Source organism: Aquila chrysaetos, chromosome 21 (assembly GCF_900496995.4).
Source record: "Aquila chrysaetos chrysaetos chromosome 21, bAquChr1.4, whole genome shotgun sequence".
In the NCBI taxonomy this organism is placed as follows: Eukaryota; Metazoa; Chordata; class Aves; order Accipitriformes; family Accipitridae; genus Aquila; species Aquila chrysaetos.
The window spans coordinates 1,793,482-1,812,024 of NC_044024.1; the positions used below are offsets into that span (position 1 = coordinate 1,793,482).

The following is an 18,543-nucleotide window of genomic DNA, read 5'->3' on the forward strand; positions in this document are numbered from 1 at the left end:
AGGCTGCCGCGGGCCTCGGCGGGAAGGCGAGGGACTGCAAAACCCGGCGGCCGCCGCTCCTGGCCAGGGGACCCCCGGTACAGGCCGCAGAGCCTGCCGCCACCGGAGACCGGCCCGCTGCCATGGCAACCGCCCGCCCTGCGGAGGGGCGGGGGGGTGTGGCGGAGTGACGCGCCGGTGACGGCGGCGGAAGTGACGCTCGGCGGGGGGGGCGGCGGCGGCGGCGGTCCCGGTGTACGCTCGGCGGTGTCTCCTTCTCCTCAGTCACGGCTCCGGCTCGGCCTCCCCGCGCCGCCATGTCCGCCCCCGGCAGCGGCGGCGAGTTCGGGAACCCGCTGAGGAAATTCAAGCTCGTCTTTCTGGGCGAGCAGAGCGGTGAGCGGGGCGGCCGCGGGGGGCGTCAGGGAGGATGAGGAGCCGTCACGGGCCTTCCGCTGCGGGGCGGGGGCCGGTGAGGGGCCGTTAAGGGCGGTGAGGGGCCGTTAGGGCCGGTGAGGAGCCGTTAAGGGCCCGGAGTGTGGGGAGGTGTGGCCGGTGTGGGGCCGTTAAGGGCCGGTGAGGGGCCGTTAAGGGCCCGGAGTGTGTGTTGGGGAGGGGGGGTGAGGAATGGGGGGGGCCGGTGAGGGGCCGTTAAGGGCCGTGAGGAGCCGTTAAGGGCCCGGAGTGTGTGTTGGGGAGGGGGGGGTGAGGAAGCACTAAAGGCTCCCGGGGCGGGGGGGAGTGAGGATCCGTTGAGGGCGGGACGACGACGGACCCGTGAGGGTCTTGCGGCGGCGGAGGAACCGTTAAGGGCCCTTTCTCCGCCCGGGGTTGGGGGGGGGAAGGCGGTGACGAGCCGTCCGGGACCCCCGCCCGAGGGAGGGGCGGTCCGGCCTTAGGCCTCAGGCCGGCGGGAGGCGCGGGCCTAGCGAGCGCCCGGTTCCCCGTTTGCAGCGCTCAGCCGGTCTTGGCCTGCCCCGGTGGGCCTGTGCTGCCCGCCTGCCGGGGCCGGGGCTGGCCCGCAGTGCGCCCGCAGCCGTGCCGCTGGGGAGGCGGTGCTGTTTGTATATAGCATGGCTGCTGCCTCCCTTACGTCTTCGGGTTTTTTTTTGTTTTGTCTGGGAGTTGCCTCCCTTTCGTACCCCTTCCCTGGTAATATATGGACGAGTTGTATCTTTTTCTTGAAATTGTGGTATTCTTTGCTGTGTTACTCTCTTTAGATCTCGTACTGATTACCTCCTCCTCAGTCCAGAACTGTAGGTCTTGGAGGAATTTCCAGGAGTTGTCTAATTCCCCCGCCTTCGACATTGCTGCTGATAGACATTTGTCTAACCGGTTTTTAACCCAATGTTCACAATTTCACAACCTTTCTAGGCAATTTATTCCTTTTCCCTCTTCTCTTCCATCCATGTCCTTTGAATTTTTCTTGGCTTCCTGAGAGAGAATAGGAGCTCTTATCTCTGGTTCCTGTTTCTTGTTGGTTCTGCGCTTTGTCTCTTGATAATATTTGGAGACATAAATCTAAAGTTTTTAAGCAAGCCGCCAAAGTTTACTCTATCTAAAATCTTGTTATGAAGAAAGGATGTGAGTCTTGAATGTTGCTTTTCTATCCAGCCAGAGGCAGCTAAACAGTGTCTGGGACATCACCGCATCTTGTTTTCATGTTTATGCCTGTAAGTCCTAGACTTGGTGATTACATAAGTACAGAAATACGAGTAGCAACGCAAGTTTATTGCTCGCTTAAAGCAAACAAATAATTCTTTGTCATATGCATCACAATGTACCTAATTTGAGGATCAAGTTTTCGTCATGATTAATTTTTGACCTACTGAGATTGATTTGGCTTAACATACTTCTATCATTTTGTGAATGAATTTCTTCGCTGGTTATTTCGCAGGAGGCCATAGCTGGGAAATAGCCTTAGATTGGCAGCTCAATTCTGATGATTGGCACTACCAGCATGCCACTCCCAAAGCAGTGGTTATTTTTTCCCCACTGCTGCTTGAAAGTAATTTATCTCTTCTTTTGTAGTTGGGAAGACCTCTCTGATCACCAGGTTTATGTATGACAGTTTTGACAATACTTACCAGGTATGTGGTAGACTTAATTTTTTTTAATTTTTATATATATATATATATATATATATATGGGTAAATCTATTCCCCACTATTAAAATGTATGCCTGTGAGAACTGTTAAGGCCAAGCAGATTTCTCCATGAGATGTCAGTTCAATATCATATCTAAGGTTGTAAGGTGCCTTGAAATGGAAATGAGACTTCATGACTAAGCCCAAGCATTTAGTGTAATGTCAGGAAATACAGCGTACAAAAAAGAAGCAAGGTTTAGATCCTGTCTGGATATGTGAGAAACCTTGAGGAAAACAGGGAGAAACGTTTTTTTATGGGGTTGGCTAATAGAGAAGATAATGGTCAGGATGCCTGATGATGGATATGGAAGTCTCGGGAAACAGAGAATGAATAAGATACAAACACGCTTATGATAGTTCTTGGTCTCTATCATCTTCAGAGACTTGCTGTTTAAGTAGGAGTAGTTGAGTCCAGAGTGTATAGATACATCTGCAAGAAGTCAGCATGGCCTATTCTCTCTCTTAATTTTTTTTATTATTGCTATTTTTTTAACTAAAAGGCTATAGATAGAAAAAGCCGGGGAAGTCTTGGCAGGGAAAGAGTAGGGTGGGGATGAAGAGGCTGCAGATGAAAAGCTGAAGATGCGTAAGAGGCCTGAAGATTTCAGGAAGAGTTAGTTGCATCAAAACCACTTAGCAGTATTTCGAGGAAATACCAAATATCTTTAAAGAAGATGAGACTAGGGCTTTCTCTTTTAATTCAGGTGAGAAGGAGTTACAGGTTTAGATTGGGGTAATTTTAAGTTGGAAAAGGAAGAGAAGATTGCTTTCTTGAGGACAAGTCATTCACTGGGACTGGATCTTCTTGTGCTTTCTGTGTTTCTTTTCCTGACTTTTGTAAGGTGCTCTCATAGATTCATCTGCTTATTGTAGTTGTTATATACTGTGTCCTGGCTGCAGAAAATAGGACTCCCAGAAATAAGTACTCACTACAGAAATTGACTGTTATGGTCTCTTCTAATGTTAAATGGTTCACATTCTGATGGAGACCTTCTGGAACATGTTATGCTGCCTGTGTTTGCTAAGACTGGAGATAATCTGTCTGAAATACTAAAATCTGTTACATTGGTGACCTGTCACCTGTTTCCCAGGGTTATGATGGGCTAGGACATCTGCTTGATTTAAGTGCCTGGGAGCGCATCTAACTTAGTAAATTAATTTAAATGTCTTTGTACTGGAATTACTGTACAGCAATGGAAACGTGAATGGAAGGAGACTTACAGAAAGAACTGCCTGGGAAATGAAGCTTCTGAATGTCACTGGAAAGGAAGCGTAATCTGAAATGGAAAGTCCTGAATAAGCATCCCTTTTTAGCTTTCAGTACAGTCGCCCACAATTTATATATGTAATTTGCTCTACCTTTTGGTTATTTCTAATAAGATAGCTCTTACCAGACTGAATTGCAGTAGACCAGAAGGAGATGCCACTTCAGATATGATCTGTGTTAAGGTGCATGAATGTCTGAGGCTAAAATCGAGACTCAGAGGTTCTTGTGCAGTTGAGAAGTGTTGGAAGAATGATGTGAAATGAAGATGGCACAGATACCCAGATTGCTTTGTTTTTATCAACTATATTGAAGGCAAATGAGTTCCACAGCTTAATTTATAAGTTTGTGAACATTTCTGAGAGTTTGTATAGAAAGATCTGGTTTGCAGATGCTGGAAGGCAAGTTGCAGTTAGTAATGCTTTTCTTCTTTTCAGGCGACCATTGGAATTGATTTCCTGTCAAAAACAATGTATCTTGAAGATCGCACGGTAAGTGAGGCATCTGTGTGATAGCATGGCAACTGCAGTCATGGGAGCAGCAGTTGCTGCGTGTGCTGTTTCACCTGGCCATTCCTCCAATGGCTGCTGAAATCCCCCAGCAGCCTTCAGAGGGACAGCCTTTGAATCAAATCACTGACCCACTCTCCTGTTTCTGGTGCTTGTTAATATCTGGTACCTGTAGAATGAAGTAAAAATCTTTCATGCAAAATTGAGGCAAGCTATTGTCCATATCCCAGGGAATGGGCTGTCTGTTATATGTACCTTAGGCGTAGTTTCCTCCCAGAATTTGCAGCTCTGCCTCTGGGATTGTGAGTATAAATGGGTCCGAGCAGACCCCAGGCAGTTCCAAGTCTTGAAGTCATTCATGGTTACCAGTGGTGGCATAGTTCCTCCTCGTAGAAAGGCTCCTTTTGTAACACAGTTCTGACTTACTGTTAATAAAGCGATTTTGGATTTAGCTTGCATGAGATTCCTTTTTGCATAAAGAGATCCCTCGCATCCCTCTCCTGTCTTTCAGTATTTGTCTTTTTATTAGTTTGGGTTTTGCTAGTACTTGCCTTTTTGCTAGTTTCACTACTGGCTGAGAAGTATGAAACTGTTGTGGGGAGGAAGGGGCCAGTGGTGCGGTGGAAGTCCTTTTTGTTGCTTTGGGTCTGTTGCTTCTGAAGAAGTCCCAGCCCAGTGTGTGTGGTGAGTTTCCCGAGTGCTTCTCTGCCATCTTACCAGTGATTCACTATTAGAAAAGACCTTGCTTAATCTTTGTATGGGAGAAACTACTTGAATAACATTCTTCAGTGGTACTGGCAGTGGCAGAAGAAGAAAAAGATCTTGGGAATGCTGCTTGACACCGGTGAAGGCAAGTTGGAATGCATGTGTGCTGTTTTCAGCAGTGTAGTCTTGATTTCTTGTGGTTGTGTGGGTCAGGATGTCATTCACCTGCTGGCCTGCTATCCAGAAAATACCATTTTCTTTCCAATGTTAGATATACTGTTAGCCTTCCTGATTATGTAAGTGGTCCACAGAGCCCATAAAGCCTGTTTAAGAGAGGTGTTGCATGTAGATAAGAGGAGGGAGAAATACAAGCACACAAGCTAGGAAAATTCAGACATTGAAATAATTTCTCAGATATGGCTAATGCTGTATTTTGCAATAGGCTTTGACTGCTGGGCTTGAAATGAAGAATGGTAAGCCTCTAACTGCAGCATATGCTTTGGCATATTTGATATGTCCTTACACCAAATAATATATCCTGGAATGATACCTGTGCTAGATCACTCAGCAGTAAATATGGGCGGGGTAGCATGTACTAGCCAGCAGATGGGACAAATATGTGTGGAGTTTGGTTCTTCAAAAGCATCTCCAGTAGCCTCCCACAGAGGGCGATTGTAACTATGCTATTTCCAGCACATTGCCAGTGCATTGGGACCTGTGGCACTAAGTGAACTGAGGCCACAAGTAGTCTCATCCTCAATCCCAACTGTCAGGCTGCCAGTTCCATGTTACAGCTACAACCTCACTCTTGTAAGACCCAAGTAGTATTTCCTTTTCTGTGTCTCGGTATCTTCCCAGACTTGTTGGATTTAAGCACAAGAAAAGCCAGTCTAGAGGGTGGTTGCTCTTCTGGCTTGTGCCCCTCTACTATGTTTCACCACATCAGGCTTTCCAGAGGGTTAATCAGCAGCGGGGTGATGTAGTCCTTACGGTTAGGAGTCACTGCCTGTAGCTAGTTGCAGGTTGCAGTCTGCTTGTGTGGCCATTATAGCCAGAGTCCTTACATGGCAGGATGCACTGAGGTATGTATGCTTATTTCCCTCATTTGCAGATGGTGTGAGAAGGTATTTTTTAGGGATATCTTGGATTTATGATTAAATAGAAGAATGTGTTCATACATGTGAGTTATTAATGGGTCTGTGGAGGGAGGGAGGTAGGTTTCTCAGACGTGCTAGGCTGAGGCTACTGCGAGAATGCAGTTAGAAGTATCGTTAGCACTTTTCACGCTTCTGTTCCATTTTAACTTTCCTTTTGTTGCATTATTTTCGCCTTGCAATTTTTTTTCTCTTTATTTTTATTTCACTTGAGTTTTGGTTTTGTTTTCCATTTTCCTGCTCTTCCCCTTCCCTCTTCCCCTACACTTTTCCATTTCCCAGATCAGGCTGCAGCTGTGGGACACAGCCGGCCAGGAGAGGTTCCGCAGCCTCATTCCCAGCTACATCCGTGACTCTGCTGTGGCTGTCATTGTCTTTGACATTACAAGTAGGTATTGAGCTGGAGTGTCTGCAGGGACCTTGCATTTAACATGTACCTTTTATGCATTGGAAGTGGTGGTGTTATCTGAAAAGGGCTAAGATAGGCGCTCGGCCCCAGGACTGTAGGTGTTTCATGGGCTGAGGGGACGTAGCTGAGCATCTTCCTCCACAACCAGCGGTAACTCCATCCCATAATACAGAAACTGGGGAACTGGAAAACTCTGGTCTGCTCAAAGCTCAGACAATGGAAATGATACACAGAGGATTGACAGGTAGGTGAGTAGGGATTGTGACTTCTCGTGTGTCTGTGCTGATTGGAATGAAAGGTGATTGGTAGCCTTTGGAAAGCTTTATACTTTTTCTGATTGGGGTGGGTTTTGTTTGGGTTTTTTTGTTTTTTTTTTTTAAACCTCGATGAATTTTTTTTCCTTTCTGGATAACTGGAGAGGTTAATAAATGTAACAACTTCAGATGCCAAAGCAAAGGAACACTGTCACAGTAGGTAAAACAGTACAACACCCATTTAAATAAAAGCTGTGTAGCGACTTAAGAGGATTCAAGACTTCCATGTCATTGAAGAGGAGAGCTGGCAATTCATATGAGTAACGAGAGAGGTTTTGAAAGAGAAGAGATGTAACTACCATAATTTCTAAACAATAAACAAGCTTAGAGGGAAGTTCTCTATAACGCTTGGCACGAATGTTTTAGTATAAGATATGAATACAATTATTTCATTTTAACTCCTTGTTATTGATTCCACTTGATCTGGCTTTTTTGGTTAAGCTACAGTAACAGCATAAACACCTAGACAGGATTTATATCAGTGAGCCAACACCATGTGGACAAAGTCTAAGTAAAGAATGTAGCGCAGATGAAAAACCTCTGGCCCACCTTCATTTTGTCACAAACTGTAGATTATAGTGAGGCTTTACGGACCAGGGGTTTGTTTTGCTTCAGTTAACTGAAGTGCCTAGCAAATAATAGACTTCTGTTACGATTTATCATACATATTGAGGGCAAATAATTACAAGGTCTTTCTCCCAGTCCTGTAGCTTAAGTAGTTGACTCTGGGATGATTTCTGGCTTGGTCCAAACTAATGTCAAAATGAAGTGATCTGTTTGGGATTTGAGGAGTGCTGAGATGTGCATGTGATGTCTTATGCTGGGAACTCATCTAGGTGAGGCAGTGTGTGTGGCAGGCTGCATAGGCTGGCGTCTTTTCTCCCCACTGTTGTGACAGATACAGGATGCTGTTTATCCAGGCAGGTGGAAAAATCTTGCCAGTCTAGGCTGTTCTTAACAGCTTCCAGACATGTCAAAAATAATTAAGTGATAGCTGATCTCATCATACTTTGGTAATGGTCTGATCTTTTCAGATAATTTCATTTTTTCTTGTTACTGCTCTTTGTTCTGTTCTCAGTGACTGAGAGGCTCTTAGTTTTCTTGTGTTATTGAAGGAACATGCTCGTGTACTTCTGAGGGCATGATGATGGTGAGCACTAGCGTGATTAGGAAAGCACAGTTTCCTTTACCACTCTGAAGAGCTATATATTTGCATTGTCTTTAGTGGTAACTGTATTTGGGAACCTCAAATAGTGTCCTGTAAGTTAATGCCGGTAGTGGTAGTGTAAAATAGGGACAGTCCCACAGGACATACTTAAGTACCAGCCAAGATACTCTTAACTAGTAGAGAAGAACTGTTAGCTAGCATGTAGGGAGCTGAGAAGAAAAAGAGAAATTGCTTAGTTATTGTTAATCTGCTGGGCATCTTGAAATGCAAGTGGCCTGTGGAGAGATCCGTGGTGAAAGTCCATACTGCAACTCGGGGCCCCTTTCTGAACAAGTTACCTTGTTTGCAAGAGGGGCTGTGTTAATTCTTGGTTGAGGACCTTTCACCTTTCCAGACCAGTAGGGTGGTTAGCACGTCATGTTTGAGTGGGTTGTTTATATTTTCTCTTCCCCTCCAAAACGGGTGCACACAAACTTTGACTTCTAGAAATGAGAAGCCACAGAAATACTGCAGCTAACTTTCTCAGGTTGCTTCAGGGGTGCCTGCAGGGTACCTGCATACTAGATGAAGGCCTTCCCTCAAATAGTGTTACCCTTCACTACAACAAGATTACTGGGGCCAGTTTTTCCCAAGTTCTGTGGTACTTCCTCTAGTTGCCTTTTTGACTGGGAGTTTGAAGGTTGGAGTGTTTAAATCAACACCTTGGTAAACTTTCTGGATGAATAGTCTGGTGTAGCAGCAATGTCTTGGGGACTAAGTGGAAGCTTGTTGTGAAGTCCAGAAGTAAGAGCCAGAAGCTGTCATTATCAATCCGATCTTCCAGCACCGGTGTAATATTGTCCAGGTGCTTGGAGTTTGTCACCCTGATTTTCCTGGGGTAATGAAGAGCCCTGACTTTTGCTGCTGTAATCAAGTCTGCCTTCAAAACGAAGCATGAGCTAATTGCTTTAACTATAAGTCCTAATCTTCCTTAAGCCCCAGGGCATCAGATCTACATACCCTGATGTAGGTATGATGTTGTTTTGAATCTCCTTGTAGCAAGACACTGTGCAGACATGTGCTCTGTCCAGCTTCTGTTTCTCTTCTAAACAAGCCAATTATTGGTCCTTCTGAAACTGCTTTCTCCCTTGTAGCCAGTCTCCTGCAAGCTGCCCTATTAACCACTGTTCTGTGCATAAACAGCTGCTCTCCCTTGTTGCTGAACAAGTGGCTTTGTGAACAATCTAACCAATTCATGTAATTAAGCTGGGAACCAGTATCTGCCCTCCTGTGAAACTTGTGCCTGTTGAGAATGCCAACAGCAATCTTGTTTTCTGGCAGTGTAGCACTACTTGTACAGCTAGCCGTGTGGGGTAATGACTTGGAAGGAAATGGTATTGCTCCCGGTTGTGAAAAGCTTTTGTTTAGCATTCACTGTGGTAGTTGGGCATGTTTTGACCATTGCTATTTCTAATAGGCAGGTCCCAGACTATCTTATATAATAGGTCAGTTTGCGTTTGGGCATAGTTCTAGAGATCAAACTGTACCTCTCATAGCATTTATGCTTGTTTCTGACTCTTGTGCTTATCTGAAAGGGAGAGCCTGATGCCCTTTGTGTCACCTGAAGCCTACAGCGTGTAACATTTGCTTTTGTTTCTGCTGGAACTTAAGTTACTGATTGCCTTAATCTTGCATGAAAATTGCCATTACCATCTTCTGGGTGCTTGATGCTGGAGAATGGATGCTGTTTTACTACATGGGGCTGAGGGAATTGCATGTCTGTCATGTGGGAATTGCCCGAAAAGCTTTGATCTGAGATGCTCTAGGCCAGGAATCCTGCGGAGACCCCAAGCATAATCGTGGGTAGACCAGGAAGACCAGCTCTTTATGACTTGTTAGCTACAGTTATCAGCAATGAGGTAGTAGTCATAACCTGGAGCTCTTTGGGAATAGCAGAATCTCTAAGCAAGCAACGGTGGTAATTAAAGCACATTATCTACAAACAGAGTCAGAAAAGCCAGCTTCTGTGGTGTTTGGATATTTGGGGCAAGATTACAAGGTCAGCTTCAGCTTCTCAGACTGAGCTGCATACAGTTAATTCTAGAAATGGCCTTTTCTCTAAAGGACAGTTTCCTCCTTTCTTTTCTCTCTTGCTCTCTCTCTCTCTCTTTCTCTCTGCTCTCCCTGGCCTGGTACCAGCAGGTTCGGCTGCAGCTTTGGGACACAGCAGGCCAGGAGCGGTTCCGCAGTCTCATTCCCAGCTACATCCGCGACTCCACTATTGCTGTGGTAGTCTATGACATTACAAGTGAGTGATGCTTTGGTGTCTCATTATTTGAAATACTACATGTAAGCAGAACTAATAAGTTACAACGAGAAGTTCTGCAAAAAGATGGTTAACATTAGAAACGTTTTTTCCCTGCCCTGTTTTTCTGTCTGAGCGGAAAACAATTTATTGGTCATTTATATGTGGTGTGGGGAGATTTGGAGAAGCACCTGAGTACAGGCATAGCATTCTCCCTCTCTGAAAAGAAGTTTTATCCTCAGCACTCCTGTTTGATTCTTCCCTACAGACTTGAATTCTTTCCAGCAAACCTCCAAGTGGATTGATGACGTTCGGACAGAGAGAGGAAGTGATGTCATCATCATGTTGGTGGGGAACAAAACTGACCTGGCAGACAAGAGGTAATGGAGGGGAGCTGGTGGCCTTGCTGCCCTGACCAGTAGAAGCAAGGAACTGGCAGACTAGTCTGTCTTCAAAACAGTTGTTGATTTTAAACAAAGCATAAATAGCTTGTCATGAAATTCAGGTTTCTGGTTTCAGCATATGCAAAGTTACTCCCTTTTGCTATTCTACAAATAGTTTTGGTTAAAACAAACCCACCTTAAAAAAAAAAATCCTTTTGCTTAAATTAAGTATCTCTATACCATGTTTCTCAACAGTGTATTTTGTCTGATTTTTCTTTTCATGCTGAGATAAAGCCAAAAAGATGTCTTGCAAAAGCAAGGAAATCTACCTTTTTTCAACAGTCCTATTTACGTGACTCTTTCTGCATGTGCAACTATAAGTTCATAGTAAAGTTTCTCCTTGTTACAAGACGCAGCATGAGCTTTTACAGTATCAGTCTAAAAGGTTTCCCTCTGAGCATAAATTTCATGCCATACGTAACACAAACTGATGTTGTGATGTTGTGGATGTGTGAGAGGAAACTAGATTAGCAGAAGCAGACTTCCCCAAGAGACGTAAAAAGTTAATTAGACTCTTAAAATCACATGGACTTAATGTTTTGGGACATGTCATAAAGCGTTTTGCTTTTAAAACTCTTAATTCTACAACACCACTTCAGCCAACATAACCAATGTAATAGCTTCTTAAAAGACCACAGGCTTGTGCTTTCGCATTTCTATTTCAAATTCTTCTCTTGATTGATGATTTAAGAAAAATTTTGTTTAATGTTTTCAGAGATTGTCATTCTTTATGAAGATATCAGAAACAGTGTAGATAAGGAAAGATTTTTACTTTAATGGTTACTGTCAGTAGTAGTTGGCAAAGGGAAGACGAAGTAAGCCATGCAGTTCCTTACAGTCCCAATACTTTAAACTGAAACATCTTCACATACATCAGGTACTCTAAAATGTGTGCTTCGTACATCATGGGACATATGAAGTATTGACATGATGGGGAATTTTTATATGATGCAAAGAAAGCATCTCAAAAAGGCAGAACTGGGAAACATCTGAATCTCACAGCAAAATGAGGTCTTATACAATCAAACCCTTATCCTTTGGCTGTTCATGAGACACTTCTGATCAAAAGGTAACAGCTTGAAAAGCCTTACAGGTGGAACATTAATGTTTTCTTGGAAAAATCTTGTACTATTATCTGAACTGCCTGTTTGTTTACTCTGTTTTCTTGTGATGGTGGGCTTAATAGGGTTCTGACTGTTCCATTGTTGGATGCTATCGCGTTTTAAATTTTAAACCTTGCTTTACTCACTCCTGCAGTGTACATATTGCTTCAGAATGTATTTTGATGTGTTTTTTCTCTTGTGGTTTTGGTGTTGTCCAAATGCTCATATGAGACAATACCCAGCATCCCTGGCTGCACGAACTGGTGTCAGGAGATGCTTTTTGCCCTTTGTCCCCATATAAGTCATGCTGTTAGTTTTTAGTTTGCCGTGCCTGGCAGGAGAATCATAGACAATTCTAATCCTGGCAAGTGGTTTGAGTCATGTGGTAAAGAGGATAAAGTTAGGCTCCAACTGGGTGCTGTGTGGGCTTTGTACTGATGGTTCTTACAGAAATGTGTTCTGTCCCCTACATGCAGACCACCTTAGTCTTGATGACTATTTGGCTTTTCCCACTTCCAGTGGGAGGCCATTCTAAGTGTCCTGTGCCTTGCACTTTGGAAATGTTGGTAAAACTTGGTGCTTAGAGCTTCAGAAATATGATAAAAATGCATATAGCTGATTTGGATTAAGAATTCCAGGTGACAAGACCTCAGATCAGTCTGGTCTTTGAAATCAGCTTACAAAAGCAACAGAGCAAAATCCAAGATGTTCTACTTGAGCCAGCTTTGGATGTTGACCACCTAGTATCTCTTATGCCCTCCTGGGAGCTAGGAATAACTGCAGCTCCCTAACTGAATAACCTGGCATTTAAGATTTGAGGCTTTCTAATTTCTATCAATCAAAATCCAATTTCATGTGGAACTGGAAAACGCAATGGGATAATTTCAGCTTTGGATTATTTCCTGATAGTACATAAGTGAAGTAGATTGTGTGTGCAGCTGGCTCAGCACTGCCATAAGAATTAAAAATACCAGAAAATTGTTTGAAACATAGCTACAGTTGAAGTTTCTGTAGCACTAGAAATTCTTGTTTTAGAAGTTTAGTGTAAGTGACAGTAGTCCTGATCTAGGCTAGAATTTGGAGTTATGGTGTATATCTAGGTATAAGTAAAAGAAGCTGCCTTGCCTTGCTTTTTAAAAGGAAGTTAGATTTGTGTTAGGCTGAAATACTAGGCCTTTTAAGGCTGGACAAAGCTGCAGTATCAGTCTGAGCTTGGTCACATTTTTCGAAATGGAATACAGCATATTGGAAGCCATTCATCTTACGGTAAAAACCAAGTGATGATGCACATTCTGAGGCCAAAAAGCTGACCTAAAAATAGCACTGTTCTTATTTGGTGCAGCCAGTTAAGTTTTTCTTTCCTGTTAATGTTGCTTCAGTTGGTGGCTGCTCTTATCCTGCAGTTTTCTTTTTATAATTTTTGGACTATTTTTCTTTGCTTTGGTTTTTCTTTTCTGTGATTTGTTCTCATTGCTGTAGACAGGTTTCTATAGAGGAGGGTGAGAGAAAAGCCCAAGAACTGAATATGATGTATTTTGAAACCAGTGCTAAAGCAGGATATAATGTGAAACAGGTATGTACAGGGTATTGATCAGAGATGCAAATGCAGGTGCTTGCTCGCAAGCAGCATCCGAGCGCTTGCTGTTGCACTGCACTTGCTGCTGGAGCCTTTCTGAAATCTTTCTGTAACCTCATGGAGTTCCCTTCTGTTGACTTGCGAAACTGCTTTTTGTATCAGGTGCAGCGTATGGGGATTCTTCCTTCCCTTGAGGATGCTGTGAATGAGGCTCAAAATGTACTGCACAAACTTCATCCTGTGCTGATCATCCATTATTAATAGTCATAAGTCCAGGCGTTCCCTGGGTAACCTACCTGAGGTTGTTTCATTCTTAGCTGGAGGACCTAGGGGACGTAAAGACTCAGAGGTGCTGAGGTCTCCATTGGTGGACTATGCACCCTTGTAAGGGGTGGTGAAGCGGCCCTCCACTGAAGAGCGTCTCAGTCACAGACATCTCTAACTCTTCCTGTCTGTTCTTCCTTTCTGTCTTTCTGCTTCTGTTTGCATCTTTGTCCAGGCAAATCACTACAGAAGAAGGTGAACAGAGAGCCAAAGAGCTGAATGTGATGTTTATTGAGACCAGTGCAAAGACTGGATACAATGTGAAACAGGTAGATCAATGTTTTGCTCTAAAGAGAGGAAATCTGTACTCACTGCTCTGTATGTGTATGCTTCTGCTTGGGGTTCATGTTCCATCAGATATTTGCTTGTATTGTTTGATGTCAACCCCTGAAATGCTTCTTGCCCAAAGGTCACTGTTGCTGCTTTACCTAGTGGAAGCTCCTCTCCTGTCAAGTCAATGATTTCCTGTTAAAGTTAAGCAAACTTACCTTGAAAGAAAGGAGAATCTAAAACCAGAATGTGCTGAGGGATAGGAATGGAACTGTTTTGTGCAGCCAGTCAAATGTAATTTTGTACATTCCCTTTGCTTTTGTTAACAGTTCATGCACTGTTTTCTAAAATCAACGTTGACATCAGTTGGGATAAGTGCTTATGCTGATGCACTAGAGTAGAAGTTCCTGCTTCTGTTTGCAAGCCACAGAGAAAAATCTTGGATTAGTCGAGGTTGGAAGGGATCTCTGGAGATCGTCTAGTCCAACCGCCATGCTCAGAGCAGGCTGCCCAGAACTAACTCCAGTTGAGTTTTGAATATCTCAAAGAATAGAGACTCCATCTCTCCAGGCAACCTGTCACAATGTTTGGCTATTCATACAGTAGAAGAAACTTTAAACTTTTGTCTTGCGTTTAAACGGAATTTCCTGTATTTCAGTTTGTGCCCATTGCCTCTTGCTATAAGCTTGTGATCCCACTCTCCATTAGTTCAGGAATTATTCTGAAGTGTAACAGAACTTGGGGAGTAAGGCAGCCGTAAGGTCCAGGGGTCTGCAGGGAGCATAGTACTGTTGGTGTCAGCTGGGAAACTTACCAGTTTGCTGCACACCAGCTGGTTAGGAGAACCTCACAATGGGATTAGGAGACTTTGGGTTTGTTTCTTTGGGCTATTCTGGATTGAATCCACATTAGTCTTTGGTTCTAACTTAGTGTTGCTTTATTTGCTTAGCGGGTGTTTGCACTGAGAACTTCTGTGACTAAAAGGATGCTCACTGCAGCGCCTTGTTGGTACCTCAGTGGCTTGATTTTCCAAGTAACACACTTTTGAGGTGTGGATGAGAAGTCCCTGTCAAGCTACTGTGAGGAAAATCATCATTAGCTGATGATTCCTCTGGTTCTTTATGCAGCACTTATCACCAGACTGCCTAGCAGTGTCTGTATTGTGTTAGTTGCTGCATTAATGTCAGCAGGAGGAGCTCTAACATTGACTTGAAAAATTATGCAAAACCATTTTCTGTTTTTTTTATGGGGATATGATAGTCCTTTCCAGCTCTAGCACATCCTTAATAGCTTAAATGCAGCTCGCTTGAGCCAGCTGTTCTGCTCAGAAATGGCTGGTTTGCAGCAAGATTGAACTGAAAGGATGGGCTGTAAAACCTCAGTTATTCCACAGACTTCTTAAACCTTCGGTCTCTTGCAAGGTTGCTTATCAGAAGTCTAGAGTTGTGCACTGTAACATTGCTGTGTGCAAAAGCAGTTGAGGCTGGAAATGGTAAATAACATGCTTACTGAGTGCAGGAGGGAATTGTTCTATGTGTCCCTGGAAGAACTGTTACTAATTAGTTCCATGTTCTGTTCAAGTAGAAACAGTTAAAATCAAACTGTGTTTTGTAGGCATTGAATAACTTCTTTAATAAAACCTGTTAAATTTCTTTGGTAAAGTTCTCGTGGCATTTGTTGATCATTGCTTTGCTTGCTAAGGTAACCCACATAACAAGTTTGTAAGATCTGTTGCAAAGCAATGTTTTTTAACATGCTTTTTTTTTTTTTTTCTGGTAAGTTTTCTTCAGCTTTATCTATTGCTACTTTTCAGCTTTTCCGTCGTGTGGCTGCTGCCTTACCTGGGATGGACAGCACACCAGAGAAGAGCAAAGAAGACAGTATCCTTGCTTTTTCTCGTCAGAAACTTTCCCTGTTCTCATAGATTTTGGCAATTATCTTTTGTCAGGTTGGGCTTGCTGACTTTTTCGCACACTGTGGGGATGGGCCTTATTGGGGTTTTGCAGAGATATGGCTGAAACAGCCAGTATAGAGTGGTGCTTACCTATGGGCGTAAATTGATGACCCTGCTTGTGTTCTATATAAGTAGTTGTGTAGATTGTATAATGGCAAACACAAGTTTTGCTTTCTCCACTTAGGATAAAATTTGCATCGTTTCAAAATACCGTAATACTTTCTGCCTTTTGCACAGGGCTGTCTTGTGCGCAGACCTGTCTGATTGGGCTCTGTCCTCTAAATGGTCTTGACATACCAAGTCCACTGGTTTTACAGTTAATCCTGTTCAGGCAGGATATCCTCTGCTCTGCTAAAATACCTGCCCTTATCAAGAAGGGACAGCTAACAACCTTTTCAGATACTGATGCCTTTCTCTGTTCTCTTCTTCTTGTTTTTCCTTGGGCTGGGTGATTTCCTTAACTTGTCTCCTGCAGTGATTGACATCAAACTAGAGAAACCTCCTGAGCAGCCAGTAACGGAGAGCGGGTGCTCCTGCTAACAGGCCCGTTCTGTAGCAGCACATTCCCCAACCGGCCAGTCTCACTGAAGAACATCACCGCTCATTGGCTAGGCAACCCTACTTTGTGGGCTGAAAAACCAATCTACTAAGCGAGCGAACTCCCTGTTTACTGGTGGGGAGCAGCCCCGGCCGCCCCTCTTACTGCATGGTATGAGCCCTGAGTGCAGAATGAGTGTCCTGTCTTTTATTTTATTTTTTTATGTTGTTGCACTTTGGCACTGTGGTGCCCTTTACACTCTCTCTCTTCCTCTCCTTCTCCCCCTCTTCCCCACCTTGAGCCTGTCTGCTCAGATGTATCTTGTGAATGCAATGGAAAAGCCACCAAGTTAGGGAAGACAAAAATAAAGCTTGGGGGTGGGATTTCCACCTTCCTTACTGCCTTGCATCTTAACTAGTTCCCTGTCCATGCCAGCCCAGTCTTTGTCCTGCATCCCCACTTCCTCTGTCAAAAGGCTGCTCCTTTTAAACCAGTCAGTTTGACTTGGCCTTGCCTTTTTGGACAATACAGGTTATCTGTTTCTAGGCTTTTGCTTCCTGCAGGGCACACACAATACTAGCTCCTCAGTTTCTCCTTTCTGTGGATGATCTTGGCTAACTCTTGCTCATGACTTCTGAGTTTTGCCCCTTGTGTTACACACAGCACTGGAAACCCCCAAACTCTGATAGCTTTGGCCTTGTTGCTCCTGTTTGTGTAGCAGAGACACCCTGCAGACTGCTCTCCTCAGTTGGAGCGTCTTCCCATCCAGAGGACATTGGTGCTTGGTGAGTGTTGGCTGTCAGATGTGGGGAAGGAAGAGGGTACAGAGGCTTTGCAGCACAAAGCTGGGTGGGGAGAGATCCTCGGGGTGGTTTGTAGAGACCTGGGTCCTGTCTGTCAACAGCGAAAGCGAACAGTTACCTGAAGTCCATCACTACAGGGGCAATACCTGCCCTAGAAGTCATGGATGCTGTTCAGGCTCCTTTCTAGTCTCTGTTCTCCTGTTCATCGTCACGTAGGCTGGGAGCTTCTTCACGCAGAGCAGGAGAGCTACAGCAGATGGAAGGCCAGCGATAGCTGTTGTGCTCTCGTACCTAGGTTGCTGCTTGATGAAATCATACGTAGCTGCTTCTGCCTTCGTAGTAGACTTCCAGGGGATGGGGCTAGTAGCCATTTCACTTTTGGAATAGTGTTAAGCTCTAATATTGCCAAAACTGAGATGAGCAGTGGCAGGGATTTATTGTCAGACCTGGGTAGAAGAATGGAGGAATGTATGCTGCTGAAGTGAATTTTGGTGTCACTTCTCCACCTTGGAGTTTGGGAAGTACATCCTCTTCTCCCTGCCCCTGGTTTCTAACTACGTTAATAGAGCTTTTCAGAGACTTTTACTGGGGGTTTTCCATCCATCCGTCCTAATCAGAAGTCTGTAGGTTTGTTGACAGTGAGGGGAATAAAACAGTCGGATGGCTCTAAGCCATTCACTGTTCTTTTCATCACCCAGCCTATGTCATGCTGATGGGGGGGGGAGGGATGCCAGCAGGCAGGAGAGTGACTGACCACAGTGTGACGGGTGGGAGCAGTGTGACGGGTGGGAACGAGCGCGTTTGGTGGTTAGTGACACTCCCCTGGCAGGATGCCTGTCGGGTCCCTGACACAGCGTGCGCACTTTGAAGCCTGCGGGCCGTCGAGGGGAGGGGAAGGGGCAGCCTCGGACCGTGAGCTGCTGGTCCCCACCTTGGCTTACTGGCGGCAAGTCACCTCGCTGCCGGTGGCTGATGTTTTTTTCCCCAGAGCCCTGTCCCTTCCCCTCTGGGTGAGCTGGCCTGCAGGAGGAAGCAGGGATGCGGTTTCCCATTTCACTCCGGAGTGTCCCCCCCTCACCTTACCCACAGTCCCAGCTGGCAGAGCCGGGTCCCAACGCCTGGTGAGATGCTCAGCCCCCTCCTCTGTACATACCCCTGTTGTGTGGGAATTGCTGATGTTTGTCGGTGTGTCCGTGTCTGCTGTAGAACAGGTTTTGCTGTCCCCTTCTCACAGGCAGGTGTGCGCTGCTCTGCTGTCGTGTTGTTCTGAGTCACGGACCTGGGGGGAGGGAGGGGGGAGACCCTAAGTAATGGGGGGGGGGGGGGGGGGGTAACTAGTGAAATAAAATAGTTCACTTCCCACTGTCTTCTCTATGGATGTGTATAATATTGAGTGTGTGTCTGGCCCTGCTGTCTCCTAGCTGTTAGCCGAGTAAGTGTGACTATTAATATGAGTATGGACTGTCTGACCACGGCCGTGTATCACACTAAATAAAGTTATTTCACCAACACCTTCGCTGTCCTGCTGCCGGTGAGAGGCCGAGGCCTGCCTCTGCTTATTTTACTCGTGGGTTTAACGAGTCTGTCCCGCGTAGGGTA

General features: G+C 44.8%; 1 protein-coding gene across 10 annotated transcripts; it reads left to right on the forward strand.

Annotated features, from left to right (window-relative positions):
- The first annotated feature begins 156 nt into the window (after positions 1-156).
- Positions 157-18,455, forward strand: RAB41 (RAB41, member RAS oncogene family). Of its 10 annotated transcripts, none has more exons than XR_005931005.1 (9): positions 162-375; positions 2,011-2,069; positions 3,828-3,881; positions 9,828-9,936; positions 10,202-10,313; positions 12,959-13,052; positions 13,555-13,648; positions 15,463-15,529; positions 16,079-18,455. XR_005931005.1 is itself a non-coding variant. In XM_029997453.1 (9 exons), the coding sequence occupies exons 2-9, from the start codon at positions 2,044-2,046 to the stop codon at positions 16,141-16,143; spliced, it is 633 nt and encodes a 210-aa protein (XP_029853313.1). In that variant the 5' UTR covers positions 241-375; positions 2,011-2,043; the 3' UTR covers positions 16,144-18,455. The 10 variants fall into 10 exon arrangements, 9 of the variants coding, with proteins under 9 accessions (XP_029853317.1, XP_029853315.2, XP_029853316.1 ...); XM_029997453.1 differs by lacking the exon at positions 12,959-13,052 and adding an exon at positions 6,041-6,146 and having other exon boundaries at positions 241-375; XM_029997454.1 differs by lacking the exon at positions 12,959-13,052 and adding an exon at positions 6,041-6,146 and having other exon boundaries at positions 241-375; positions 9,831-9,936.
- Positions 18,456-18,543: the final 88 nt, after the last annotated feature.

What these genes read in the sequence shown, in the direction of transcription:
- RAB41 (XM_029997455.2), top strand. Translation starts at nt 297, where the DNA reads ATGTCCGCCCCCGGCAGCGGCGGCGAGTTCGGGAACCCGCTGAGGAAA. An exon ending in GTTTTGACAATACTTACCAG is followed by an intron (nt 2,070 to 3,827) that starts GTATGTGGTAGA and finishes TCTTCTTTTCAG; the next exon opens with GCGACCATTGGAATTGATTT. An exon ending in TGTATCTTGAAGATCGCACG is followed by an intron (nt 3,882 to 9,827) that starts GTAAGTGAGGCA and finishes GCCTGGTACCAG; the next exon opens with CAGGTTCGGCTGCAGCTTTG.